The 14,516-nt window shown below is 31.3% G+C and overlaps 1 protein-coding gene across 1 annotated transcript; it reads right to left on the bottom strand.

Annotated features, from left to right (window-relative positions):
* Positions 1-2,856: 2,856 nt before the first annotated feature.
* On the bottom strand, positions 2,857-12,058 carry LOC143186249 (uncharacterized). Its single transcript, XM_076389819.1, has 13 exons — positions 11,920-12,058; positions 10,800-10,985; positions 9,940-10,077; positions 9,492-9,632; positions 8,336-8,491; positions 8,125-8,259; positions 7,886-8,008; positions 7,079-7,366; positions 6,536-6,652; positions 6,348-6,467; positions 5,445-5,600; positions 4,606-4,764; positions 2,857-3,054 (listed from the first exon to the last, which is right to left on the bottom strand). Exons 1-13 carry the CDS (start codon positions 12,056-12,058, stop codon positions 2,954-2,956), a joined length of 1,959 nt encoding a protein of 652 aa, XP_076245934.1. The 3' UTR covers positions 2,857-2,953.
* Between the last annotated feature and the right edge of the window lie 2,458 nt (positions 12,059-14,516).

The raw sequence follows: 14,516 nt of genomic DNA, 5'->3' as shown, positions 1-14,516 counted from the left end.
CATGTTTAATCATGAAGCAGATCTGCATGTAAAACACGTGCCTTGACCTCTTGTTTCACTGACGTCACCGTTATGACGCATTCAAGCAGGGGCGTCATCGAAGGTTTACCTGTGGCGAGAGCATTGCTCCACTATACAATAATGGAAATGGCCTTAAAGCTCGTGGTTAATCCTGTGATCGCGTGCTCACTACTCTATCTTGCCATCGGTTGTTGGATTTCTAAGCGTGCAATTATCACAAATTGATCTGAGGAATCGGAAATGATTCCATTTAAATCATGACTGAATTAACACTTTGAAGGCCTTACTTTTCGAAGTAAAATTGCCTAAACTGAATCTTAATCCGAAATTCTAAAAATTAATCAGTTTGTTATTACTACAACTAATTTAACTCTTAATATATTTTGTTTGTTGTTTATCATTTTTTTCTAGACAGTTTGTTTTATTTTATTTAAACAATAAAAGGAGCTTTGTTTAATAGAATTTGATTCATGGAAAAATCGATCGACTTAATTTTACCACTGTTACAAAATTAATATTTTGTCTTGATGAACGTTTCCCTAAATGGCTAAGTAGTATGAAATCAACAAGTATTTCAGTTTCAAGGGTTCACAACAATAAATTTTAATTCAGACAAATATAGCTATGTGTTCGTAATATATGTAAAATATATTATATGAATTTGCTGAAAAATAAATATTTATACGTACTTAGGTACAAGATTTCAGTTATTTATCAAGTGGATTTGTTTTGTCATAAATCTCAGAATTTACTTGCATGTTACTTTTTCTGATGATTATTATTGCTAATGTAGCTAGTAGACATTAATGGAATAACCATCAAGGAGAAAATGAAACTAGAAAAACATAAATGATAAACAGTAATAGAGAACATTATATGATGCTTTACTGACCTGGATATATTCTACACAGTATTATTTTAACAGACAAGAAGAAAAGATTAGCCATGAAAAATACTCTTTATTTTCGTACGTGAAAGACTTGAAAGTGTTTAAATTTTTAGCTCAATACGTATACACACTCTAACTTTAAGGTGAGAAAATGCGACTTGGGTAAGCGAAAAATTATTCAAATCAGTGTAAATATAAATTGAGATTATAAAGTTCGAGTTGAACTATATGTTAGCATAAGCGATAATATCGACGATACATAAAATTACACTATATACTGCAGTGAATCACAAAATGATTAGCACAGGTTTACCTAAATTTATCAAACAAGCGTCAATTAAAAAGTTTGCAACGGTACACTTTCAATAGTTTTCCTTCTCCGATATATGCTTCACACTTCAGGCTACTGGAACTGGAAGTGGAACTCAAACTTCTGAAAGTAGTTTCTTGTTTCCTTCAGTACTAGTAACAAGAGTTTGTAACTTATCAAGTATGACACATTCGATGTACCAATAATAATTGATATGTAATTTACTAATTGTCCTAGTGTACAATAGCTTAGATAATAATGATTGATAGATATGACGTACCAAAGACAAATATGTAAAGATGGTTCCAGTTTAATGTAAAAGCTCAGAGTCCTTCATATGATAGTAGTACATCTTCATTTATCGATCATAATGACAGGTGAGATAATTGGGACCATTTCAATAGTAACGTACTTTATGATTTATTAATGGTGAGTGTGTAACTGTGGGCTGAATTCACGTTACGAGACTGCTGAAAGATCTAACATGCCAACCCACCAATTTGTCGTCTATCAAGATGGACAATCAAACTAGCGATGGGTTTGCATTACCAGTTTATCAAGTCAATCACTTTATACAACCCGACACTAAATAGTAATAGATTCAAGTTTCGGTTTTATAATTGAAATTTGAGATTACATACATTAACAAATTCTGTAACTATTTTAAATCCCAATTTTTCAAAGTTTTCAAATATAATTTTTTTGGAAGAAAAGAGAACCGACGAAAGAAGTAAAAAGAAGTAAATGTACATATAGTCTTTGTTTCGTAAAATTAAGTACACAATATTTAAATTTGTATAACATTTACTTTTATAAGATATAGATTCTTTCAGGAATTTTAAATATTTTAACTTCAAAGTTTATCGAGTCTTTCAATTTCAAATCTCAAGAAGTTCAAAATGTTGCAAATTTTAGTTTTTTGCGTATCTTTTAATTTTTAAGTTTGGAAAATAATATCTCAGCTAATTATAAAAAATTTTCTGCATAAATTTTCGAATACCTGTAATCGCCATATTTTCATTATTCACTGCCATAAGGCAGTCATGTCTTTTATCGAGCGCCGACGGGAAATACGGAAGAATTTTATTCTGAGTCATTCGTTGAGTTAGGCGATGAACTTGACCGATTATGGAACTGGTAAAGACTTTGGAAAGGCTTGATTAATTATGAGACATAATGTTCCCGTATGGCACAATCCTTTCTGTGATATCGCACATCACGTTTCGATGCAGATAACGTATTTACCACAGATTATTAAGCTTGTGATTACGGTGTCATAGATAAAGAAAGATATTGTGTTTAAAAGTTACACTCTGTTGATGTGGACCAAGTAAATCCACGATATTGGAGCCAATTCACTGTTTTCAAGACACTGGAAACATTGCATACATTGCAACACATGCAGGTTATAAATATATAAAAAATAAGATATTTTTAATAGAGCCACATAAGCATCTTGCTTTGGAATATGTGTAGAGTTTGCAATAATGAAAAATGAGTATTCAAAATATTATAAATTCAAATACCTTTAACCCTTTAGTCCTTTAACTTATTCTATTGCATTGTTCAAATATTTCACCTTAAATATAACGTTATATTAATACAATAAATAATACCTAATGTGTTTGTACGATGAGTTTAAGTATTAATGTCAGGATTTTCATACTCTTTAGATTCTAATAATATAAATACGATGATTTAATACGTCTATGGTCACGTATTACATTAAATAGTTAGAATATAACAGCATTGTAGCACGTTCTAAGCGAATATAAAATTTTTGTTAGTACTAGAGCTACTGATAGTAATCCTGACATGTTTACAACCGAGGCATCTGAAACAAAAAATACATAATTCAACGAATTAATTTGCATTCTATCTTTTTTATGCTTATGTTTACATGTGATTAAACTACATTGCTTTTTACTCTAGAGCTTATAAATTATATGTATAAATCTATATTGCTTTTATTGTTTTCCTAAGAAAACTATATATTTTCTTAGGCGAAAATAAAAAAACTATACTCCTCTATAGAAAATTATATATTTTCTTAGGAATAGTAGAAGGTTTTGGCTTCGCTACCAAAAGAAATTTATTTCACCGTTTCGCCACGAAAGAGATCATATTTGGAGATTTGATAGCACATATCATGGCTTTTCACAGCAAATCATACAAATCTACTTTTCGTTGCGAAAGAAAACGAAACATAATATATTGATTATTTCGAATAGCATCGAATACCAATGTACTTTTTTCGTAAAACAAATGAAGCATGCTTCTTTTCTTAACGCGCGTTGAATATACGTATGAAGATTCCAGATGAAGAACTTGATAAGTCCATTTTTTCCGATTTTTTGTTCTTGTCATTTGGTAACTAAGATGAAGTATTTTAATTACCCAAAGCGGAAGGGGAGAATTCTTGATACATTTTGCGATATAAGCATTTTCTTAAAACGTACAGGGAAATAACTTGACAAGCCCACGTGAAACAGGCAAGTAACAAAAGTCCACAAGAAATTTTAATGTTTCAGGAGAAATTTAAAGATTTAGAAGATTTTAAAGTATCTTGCAGCCCAACAGCTAAAGACTTTTTCAAGTAGCTTCAATACAAAAAGAATCTTACTGTATAAAGAATACAAATAATACTAAAATCTATTATTACTATTTTTGCATTATTAATATTACCATTTCATTTCAACTGCTTAACATCTTCTATCAACTCTAATTACGTGATTGTGTTATTTCCATTTGGTATGTTGAAGACAAAGTATTTTATTTTAAATAGTAACTTTATTTTTCTCTATAACTTCTTTGAATAAAAGATTATTATTATAGTACCTACTGCACTAAGTGACAGCGTCAAATGTTCAATAATAAAAAAAATCCCTGTATAAACCAAAAATCAAATACTAAAACAGTTTCATAAATATGACATTGATTCAGAACGTTCGACCTTCGAAATCAGTTTCCTATAAATTTACGAAAATGGGACTTATCAAGTTCTCCCCCTGGAGTCTTCATACAGTAAGCAACTATAGGACCATCTTTTCCAGGCTTATCATTCCTTCATAGAAAAAAAAGGCTCATCACTCCTTGTCCCACTTCCTCAGAAAAGTTCCGCATGAGATGGGTGATGTCGCCCCTCGCGATTCGCTTTATCGACACCTGCGATCGCAGAAGTCGCAACGCAACTCGACGGGTGGCATGCGAGCTGGTCGCGAGTCGTAATTGCAAGCGCATTACCTTGCCGCATAAGGGGGTTTCATACTCGATCCAAAAAACTGGTTAAAGTTCCGACTCCTGGGCCACTTCGTCACCCTCGCATCGTCGGAAATCAAATATTGCGCGGGGACCCCTGAATCGGTCACGAGTCAAGGCTGCTTACCATTTACATAGAGCTGAGTCTTCGAACTTGGCTCGCAGGTAGTGTCGTCCACTCGTTCGTACCCCCAATCGCATGCGCACTTGCCGTTCATGCAGATCACGCGAATTTTGTTGAAATCCAGATAACATTCTCCAAGAGTATCGCAGCTCATGCCAAGAACTGAAAGAAGCGAATATTAGATCGCGCGCGAACTTTTGCCGATTAAGGCTTACATGTAAAGGACTTTCAGTAACAGATGATTGCACAGAGTGACTTTTGCAGAATGAGGCCAGATGGTTAGTTATTTTATTTTTTAGAGATAAGGCAACGTGTTTCAGGGAGAAGTTTGATTTTCTGAGGTGACTACGTTGTTTTTCTTTTTTTGTTTAAGGAAGGAATTGGTTTTATTGAAGCTTGTTTGTGGGATAACATTTCTAAGTGTATTTAATTTGTATTTTTTTGTTGACGATTCGAACCTTATTTAGGGAGTGCAAGAAGCCATCATAATTAGGGCATGGGGAATTGATTTGAAGAACACTTGAAAATGTATTAGGTGTATGTAAAATATTAAAGTACGTAAAAGTGTATTTTTTAATGATAAATTCCGTGACACGAGCAACTACTCAAAATATCAATTCATTCTTTTACCAGTTTACTCGTATTGTTTTCTGAACTTTCTTTTTTTTATTCAGTGTCACAATAACTACTTGGTTTGGTTTATAGTGATTGAAGGAAACGAACAAATCTGGGCCTTTGGTTTTCATTTATGTATTTAATCTTATAGTTGCCTTTACTCACTCAAGGAGAATTCAGAACTATTTAAAATTGTTGAAAATATGATACTATACATATATCCTTACCTTTACGCTTGTTGCATTTATTAAATCTTTTATGATAGCCCTTAGAGCAAGTGCAAATCTTATTCGTGGTCGAGTTATTAACACCTGAGCAGATCGCATCTGTCACTACAACATGGCACTGAACGTCATTTTCACATGGTTTTCCAAATGGTACAACTGAAAATTACATAATTTACGTTTATTATCTAACGATGTTGCAATTGGAAATCTAGCTTGTACTTGATTCTTTATATTAACATTAGAATTATCAATAAATGACACGTGTGTATTTCTATCACAGTATCTGAAGTAACAGATTTTCAAAAAAATGCAAGCAATAAGTTCTATTTATATATTTCCCATAATCGTGTCACTCATTTTGGTTGTTTTGGTAAATGTAATGTTAAATAAATACCATGAGTCATGATCAGATAAAAATGTCTTGCATTCTAAAAGGATGCAATTTGTTTCAACCCTGAAACTCATACATAAATCGTGTATATTCTAGACCCATACATGGGGTTTCATGCAACTGCATAATTTAATCTAGAAAACATGAAATAGAAATGCTGAAATCAATGGAAAGGACAAACCTTCATACATTTACTTGTAAAATTGTGCAGAATTCAATAGTCAAGTCAATGATATTAGAAAATTATAAGAAAGAAAAATATTTATTAAGAAGTGTGTATAACTCTTTCATTATTGAAGTATGCTCATAATAATAAATAATTAGTAAATCAACAGACTAACAAGACTGTACGTATGGGCATTTCACAGATTTTCAAAGCACTAGAAAAGTGTATCTGACATTATGAAAAATTTTCGTTCGAGTTCCAGGATTATCGCATCGCATCGAAAATATTTTCTTTTGTATTTTTTAGCATTGTTCTATATTATTTCTGTTAGAATATTGATTCTCACCTGGCATGCATAAGCCAGTTGATGCAGCAACATATTCCTTTTTACAGCGACAATGACCCAATTTGCACTCCGAATTTTTAGGCGTACACTCTTCGTTTTTCTTGCAAGTAGCATTGACACCTTTAATAATAAACATATTAATTAAATCTCTGAATGTCTTCATTCAGTCAAACAACTGCTTAAATCACCTGCAAGACATTGCTTATTCGACTCATAATAGCCCAATTTACAAACGCAGACCTCGTTCACGCAAGCTGCATTTTTTGTAGCACAGTCACTTTCTTTTTCGCATTTTCCTCCGAGATCTGGAATTATAGTAAACTCTAGATGAAGTTGTTGTCAAGAAAGTAATAATAAGTAAATGAGATTGAAACGAAAAAGTCAGCAGAGCATAAGACATCGTATAAAAAGTTTAATTTCAAAACTGACCATGACCATTTTCAAAAAATATTGAAATTTTTATTGCTCTCTGTATTTCTTATCTTCTTGGTTTTATCATACAAAAGATCATTCAGAAAATAGATTTACTCTTTTCTAAAAATATAAATTGAAGATTCGAATTATTCGTAAAATAATCGAAACTATCAGAAAATGCATAAATATCTCAAAATTGTTTTAGATGGGTATAAGCACTTTTAAAATTACATTTCTCGTTTATACTGTAACAAAAGATTTATTTTTTTGGCAAAAGGGTAATATATATAATTCTCTAAGAACATGGAATTATTTACCTGCTGCATCTTCCACGCAATCAGTACGATTCGCGTTTGCATGACTGCCATCTGGACAAGAACATACATTGTTCTTACAGGATAACGTCGTATTTATGCCATCAACGTAACAATCCATATCGCGTTGACATGTCTCAGTAATTTTCCTCTTCGTCCAACAGAACAATTCAGATTCGATGAAACGAGAAGTCTCTTTGCAAATGCATGCCAGATTTTGACAAATAGCATCCGGCCCAAAGATGCTACACTGTGTGTCCATTAAACAGGAGTACTTGTAGTCTGTGGTCGCTATAGTAAGTACAAAAGATTATTTGTTAGAATTATACGTAATTTATCCCATTTAACGTGACCGTGCAAAATGTTTTGCCCTTTTTTTTTTTAATTTGGAGCGGAGTTAAAGAAGAACTAGAAATACACGCTAACATTATGATTCTCAAATAGATGTTAAATAATGGCCGAAGAAGTTGCAACCATTATCATAAGTAGAGAGAATAATAGTTCATATTTAGCACAATGTTAACATATTAGCTTTTTTTAAACAAAAGCTTATATTGTTTCTGAATATTGAAATTTGTATCAACGTATCGGTCGAATATTGTTTGTATGAAAATCTATTTTTGTTTGCAACATATAACAATCTAAATATAAACATGCAAAGTGAAACAGTGTCAGTAAAATATGTTGGGTTAATAATACTTAATACGAAGTAAATAAAAGAAATACTTCTGTGGTCACGTCAGTGAGGACACTGCATTTCTCAGAAGATGCGATGTTATTTCTATTTCCGACAATACATGTGTGTCGTACCCTTTGCGCATACTCGATTGTTCAAAGAAGCGATTTTTCCTGCTTGACAGGTCCATGTACCATTTCGACATTCTGAACCTTCGATAGCAGCATTATCTGTACTGCGGCAATTTTCACCGATTTCTGAAAGGATGTTACCTTCTTGTTAATTTTTTAATACCACTAACATTTGTTATTTCATAAAAAGCAATAGTTCATTTTTGCAGTGCTGGAAACATTCATTAATTAATTCTATTTACCTGGAACACATCTATTGATGTCTTCGTTGAAAAAGTGTGCTCGTATACAAGTACATGTTTTTGTGGGACTACAAGTTGCATTTTGGAAAACTTCACAATCTGCGTCACTGGTGCATATTAAACTTGTATTAAATCCTTAAAGAAAAAGTGCATTGATTTAGGGAAATGTTTCTTCTGACAACATACGATAAGAAATAAATATTGTACAAACCTATTTTAATTGCATAGCTGTCTTGAGAAATGTTACCATCGAATGAGGTTTCTGGTTCATCATTATTTCCATTTGAGAGAGCACATGCAAAATTATCGCAGTATGCGGTCGTATTCAACTTACAATCGTTGTTTATCGTACAAGCGTCACCGATATCTGTGCAATTAGGCAATGTATTTATTAATCGCTATTAAGTATGTATTATGATATTTGTGATCATTGGGACTTGCAAGAGCGATGGCACAATGTTCCCTCAAATCTATACATATATGTACATACACCCATAAGAGTAATCATAAAATATTGTCTTTTTCTATGCATCATACTAGCTACCAATTCATTGATTAATTGTAATAGCAATATTTCTTTATTGTTTCCATACTATCAGCATAAAAACTATTGTTGCCAATGTGTTGTCGATAATTACATCGACCTGTTTAATCCTTGATTTATTATTAATTTAACTTTATTCTTAAAAATTTTAACATCATCTTAGCTTAACATCAAGTAAGATGGATTTACGAAAGCATGAAGAGTCTTACCACGACAATTAAGAATTTTCAGAAATAAGTAACGACTCGCTACGATCACATCCAAGTAATTATGTATTAAATAAGATCCGAAAAAAGAAAATATATTCTAGGCAAATTTAATTAGGTATTGTTTGTCCATTTAGTAGAAAACAAATTTTATTTAATTTCTACCTTTAAATATGTTTTTTTTTCTTCAACTTCTACTTCTTCAAATCATAAAGTAGGAGAGACCATGGACAAACGTAATACGAAACAAATGTAACAAATGTTAAAACAGGTTTATTTAAAAAAAGTTGGTGTAATATATTGCTAGTTTTTTTATTTGATTACGTTGTTTAATAATATAGGTTTATTGTCCTGTTAGACCTTTTTAAAAATTTTATGAAACTCAGAAGTTGCAGAATCAAAAACCCAAACTGTTTCGTTTGTTCCTGGTCTCCCCTATATTAAACAGCTTAATATGGTCCAAATCAATCTTCTTACGTAATAAGATTTTGGAATTCATTTGAAAATAATATCACATCAACCAATAAATCGAAGTATTTCGATATAATTAAGTAAACATACATCTTAATTAAAGATTTAAAGAAACATAATGAAATAAAAACTATATAAACACTTACTTCTTCCTTCTGGACGACAAGTTCTATATTCTCGTTGATAAAATCCAGGGCTGCATCTGCATGTTCCGTTATCACAATGTGCAGCCTTAAAATCAGCGTGTACGTAGCATTCATCATCTTTGTTACATTTTTGAAGCAAACCTGTAACAGTAACTTGCATGAAAATCTGGAAGTGTCATGAGCTCAACTAGTATCATGTCAACGCTAAAACAAAAGGAATATATCAGGTGACATCGATATTACTTGAATACAGACATTAGTAAAAATAAATAAATATCTAATAAAAATTATTTCAAGATTTAAAAGTTTTATAATTTTGCTCTCATTAATTATTTCGTATTTATGTATCTAATAAGTTCAGTGGTAGATAAATGAGACTGTTAAGATTGTAGATAAATGAGATCTATTAAGAAAACATCATTTTTACAATATGAATAAATAACCATACCTGTGTATTCATTACATTTTCCATGAAAGTAGTAATATCCTTCACGGCACACACAAACATTGTTTACGCAACTACCACCACTCAATAAATATGCAGAGCACTGTCTTGATTCCACACATTTTTCACCATACTTTGCAACTGCGAATATTTCAGAAATACATTTACTATATTGACTTTAATTAACATACATAAACAAATCTTACATACACAAGTTACACACATTAATATATTGTGAAACAGTGAACTTATAGCTTGCACTTTAGAAAATACAAGGGTTGAAATGAAGACTGTATTAATAAAAAAATTTCGGGTTTTATTATGCTAATTAGCTAATTCGTCCTCTTTCTTAGTAACATATCGTAAATCTTAGAAAAACCAATATATTTACTGTAGACACCTGTTTTGATATTGGTTAAATATAATCTTTTTATACATTTTGACATATATCTTTATGTGCAGTTAAGCTTGACTGTTTCTAAGATTGAAAATTATAAAGTCACTACCAAACAATTAGTAAGATAAGTAGTGTGATGCATAAGCTGTATCAGCCAGACAAGGATTTAGAGTTTAGATAAAGTACCGCTCAGGTGGCTGATATTACAAGCATATTCTACTGAATCAACAACGGACAATATGACGGATGGATATAAGCTATTATTTTAACTTAAAGATTTACTGAAACAGAAATTTCATAATTTTAACCCTTTCACATTATATATTGACCTTGTACATATAATCTTTCTTTTTCTTAATATCAATAAGACAGAAGTATACTAAGGAGATAAATATGTTCCCAATATAGATCTACGTGTTTTATTAGCTACATGTAATGTCTTTCCTCGATCGTTCAAACTATATACCTTCAATGCACGAGGTCATCTCTCCATTGTAAATATAACCAGGGGGGCACTGACATGTGTTGTTCGTGCAAACACTATTATTGGCAGTGCAGTCCAAATCCGAATCGCATTTCCAATCCACGACTTCGTCTAGATTGCTTTTTTCAGCGACATTTTTTTCCTGAGCTTCGGCATCAACTACAAATTCTAAGATTAATTAAAATATATTTTAATTATAGGTATACCTAGAGATTACATACGATTTGATTCAAGCCATTATCATAAAATGATAATAGACTATTGATAATACACGTTTAAGAAATGCGTAAACGATATTTGTTTAGTAAGAAATATTTGTATTGTACATATAACTCAATGAAATAGACATATTAGAAAATGTAAATTAGTTAGTCTCTTATTTTTTTTGTATAAAATACATTTCCAAAAAGTATTGAAAAAAAACCAAATGAAATTAGAGAAATTAAATTCTAAAACATTTTAATTAGTCTTGAATTATAATTATAAATTGAGCATAATTATATAATAAATTACTACCACTCACTTTTCATAATTTCGTACTAGTATTTACAGTCATAAGTTATAAGTTATTTATGACAAATTTCTATATGCAAAAACGTAAAGAATTAATATACTGTACAAAATGCTACAAGATATCAAAAGTTAAATACAATTTAAAATATTCGTTCTTTATCCAGAATTATTATAATATTACCTACTTATTACAAGTGTTAGAAAACATATTTTATTATGAAAGATAAAAAATAGAAGAATGACAATACACATATAATGAAGAATGTCCATCTAATATAAATTGCAATTTATTATCCACTACAGATTAACTAAAATTCTGAAGTCTGAATCTTAGAATAGCACGTGGATCACAAAGACAAGACCAAAGAATATTTAATATGTATACGTAAATTATTATCCATATAGATCGTATAGTTAAATGGTGTTTCGATACTCGTAGAGTATAACAACAGGTAAATTATTACGATCTATTGGTCTACGAAAACTGTATGTATTTTAATAAAGGTGATATCGAAAAAGAATCTTTAAATAAAAGTCATAAAAAAATTAATATAAAATAGTAAGTACATCTATAGAAGTACTTACCTACGTTTAAAGAACACAGTAGACACCATAAGAAACAAAATATTATATTTGGGTTCCGCACCATGTTCACCACATCTGTTTCTAACTGATACACAAGAAGTTTTGGAGAAATGTTCATTCGCGGGTTTTATCAAAAGAGCCATATCTGATTGAAATTGTACACCTGCACTGCTATCACATCAAATTATCTAAAAAAGAACTTCGGTCTAATCATTTAATGTTTCATTCAGCTGACTGTTAAGCAAGGAGAATGGCTTTACTACATTGTTACTTTAACTATGAACATAATAATAAATGTTACAAATAACGATTGTGTTTGAATTGCTTTAAATGAACTTATGAAATAATAATAATTACGACAATAATTATTTAGTATTTGAAGTACAGATATACATTATGCACAGTTCTTAAACTGTCTTTTAGTTTTTAAACTCATTTTACTGGAATTAGATTTGTGAAAAATAAATTATATAGGTACTCATATTATAATTTCTACCAGTTAAGTAAAATTCAATATATGGTACATGCAAGTGTAGATATACCTTATGTCTGATGATAATAGATAGTAGTGTAACTAAAGATTTTAACACTCTTTTATAACAATAACCTTTTTAGGGATCGTTGTTATTTTATTTTTATTTATTTAAAATGTATCGGTTCTATCTATATAGACGTGTTTACAGTTATTGTTATATCTTTGTATAATTTTTCAACTAAAAATAGATGTAAATGTAGAATATGTTTGCTAATAGATGGAACAAATTTTAAAAATAATTGTATGCAACACAAGTGATTCAACTAGAGCTATATTGTTTATGGTAATTATATAGATTAGGGGAGTCACCTCCGATTTCAATGACCTTGTCATTGATAAGTTGTCAAGGTCATCATTCTGAACAACTTTTCCCTATACATATACCCAGCGGTCTCTTTTAGTTTTCAAGATATTCGCAAAGAAAGTTTTCAATATTGAAAAGTGTGATCGAAATAGATCTGGGTTAGGTTCATTAGCGGGGAGGGGTTTAGCTGCGCCACCCAATGTGAATATTTAGCTGCCCAATACAACTTACACGTTCCCATATATTTTCCCTATACATATACAAGGAGATCTCTTTTAGTTTTCAAGATATTCGCAAAGAAAGTTTTCAATATTGAAAAGTGTGATCGAAATAGATCTGGGTTAGGTTCATTAGCGGGGAGGGGTTTAGCTGCGCCACCCAATGTGAATATTTAGCTGCCCAATACAACTTACACGTTCCCATATATTTTCCCTATACATATACAAGGAGATCTCTTTTAGTTTTCGAGATATTCCCAAAGAAAGTTTTCAATATTGAAAAGAGTGATCGAAATAGGTCTGGGTTAGATTCGTTAGCGAGAGCTCCTGTTCACCTTCCTCGCTGAAACCTATACTGTCGATATTTCTTATAATGTCGAAAGAACTCAAGGAATGACGGTTCATTATTATCAGTTTCGAAGAAATCGTTCTAACGTAACGTCATGCATTAATTATTGTAGAAATCGATGAACCCAAATTTGGACGTCGAAAGTATAATCGTGGACGACTTATTACGAGACAATGGTGGTATAAACCGTGACACAAAAAATATATTTGTAGTACCAATTCTGTCTCGTAGAGCAGAAGTATTACTGCGTCTTATTTTAAAAAAGATTGCTCCTGGAACAATAATCCATAGTGATTGCTGGAAAGCATATGAACAAATTGATAAAAATATATACCAACATTTTGTAGTGAATCATTCAAGAAATTTCGTTGATCCAATCACAGGTGTCCATACCCAGAATATTGAAAGAGTATGGAGAGATATTCGTGGCAATATTCCTAGGTATGATCGTAGAGAATATCATTTCAGCCACTATCTGGTAGAATTTGTATTTAAAAGAACATTCGATTTTGACGAACGACTGGATGATTTTTTTCAAGTACTGGCAGACACATATAAAATATCTGAAGATATAAAGGAATAAACAAGTAGGAACGTGTCTATTATAAGACTGCCGCCCCTCCCCAAACTCCTCCCGGCTAATGAACTAATCCAGACCAACTCCAATCAAACGTTTTAATATTGAAACCATTTTTGCGAATATCTCGAAAACTAAAAGAGACTGCCGGGTATATGTATAGGGAAAAGTTGTTTAGAATGATGACCTTGATAACATATTCCAAGTTCATTGAAATCGGTGGTGGCACCCCTAATCTGTATATTTATCTTGTTTATATCTTAATGTTCAAGAATCTTAAATATCTTAATGTTCCTCTGAAACTCTAATCCACAGCTCAATGACGCATTTAACGATACTCGTTTGGCGGATTTGCTTAGTCTCTGAAGTGATTTGAATTATTAAATGATCGACGAACTAAATTACATAACAAAATTACATTCGCAATTTCGTTTTATTTACTTTGTTAGTGACCTCATCCGCGCATTTATCTTCAAACAAATATTGCATTTAACCTCTTATACTTGTATCAATCACTGGAATTAATTCTCAGCGATATTTTACTACGTAGAATCATCTCTTACAAACTTGTATTTTCTTCCGCTTATTGAGCACTTTGTATATGAAAAAAAATTCCTA

The sequence above is a fragment of the Calliopsis andreniformis genome, chromosome 12 (genome assembly GCF_051401765.1).
Source record: "Calliopsis andreniformis isolate RMS-2024a chromosome 12, iyCalAndr_principal, whole genome shotgun sequence".
Classification (NCBI taxonomy): domain Eukaryota; kingdom Metazoa; phylum Arthropoda; class Insecta; order Hymenoptera; family Andrenidae; genus Calliopsis; species Calliopsis andreniformis.
This window is presented reverse-complemented; position numbering and strand designations above follow the sequence as displayed.

Bases quoted from the DNA above. Each gene is read 5' to 3' on its own strand.
- LOC143186249 (XM_076389819.1), bottom strand. From the start codon at position 12,058: ATGGCTCTTTTGATAAAACCCGCGAATGAACATTTCTCCAAAACTTCT. The intron at 10,986-11,919 runs GTAGGTAAGTAC...AATTAATCTTAG, and splicing joins GTCTACTGTGTTCTTTAAAC to AATTTGTAGTTGATGCCGAA. The intron at 6,653-7,078 runs GTAAATAATTCC...CTATAATTCCAG, and splicing joins TTGCGTGGAAGATGCAGCAG to ATCTCGGAGGAAAATGCGAA.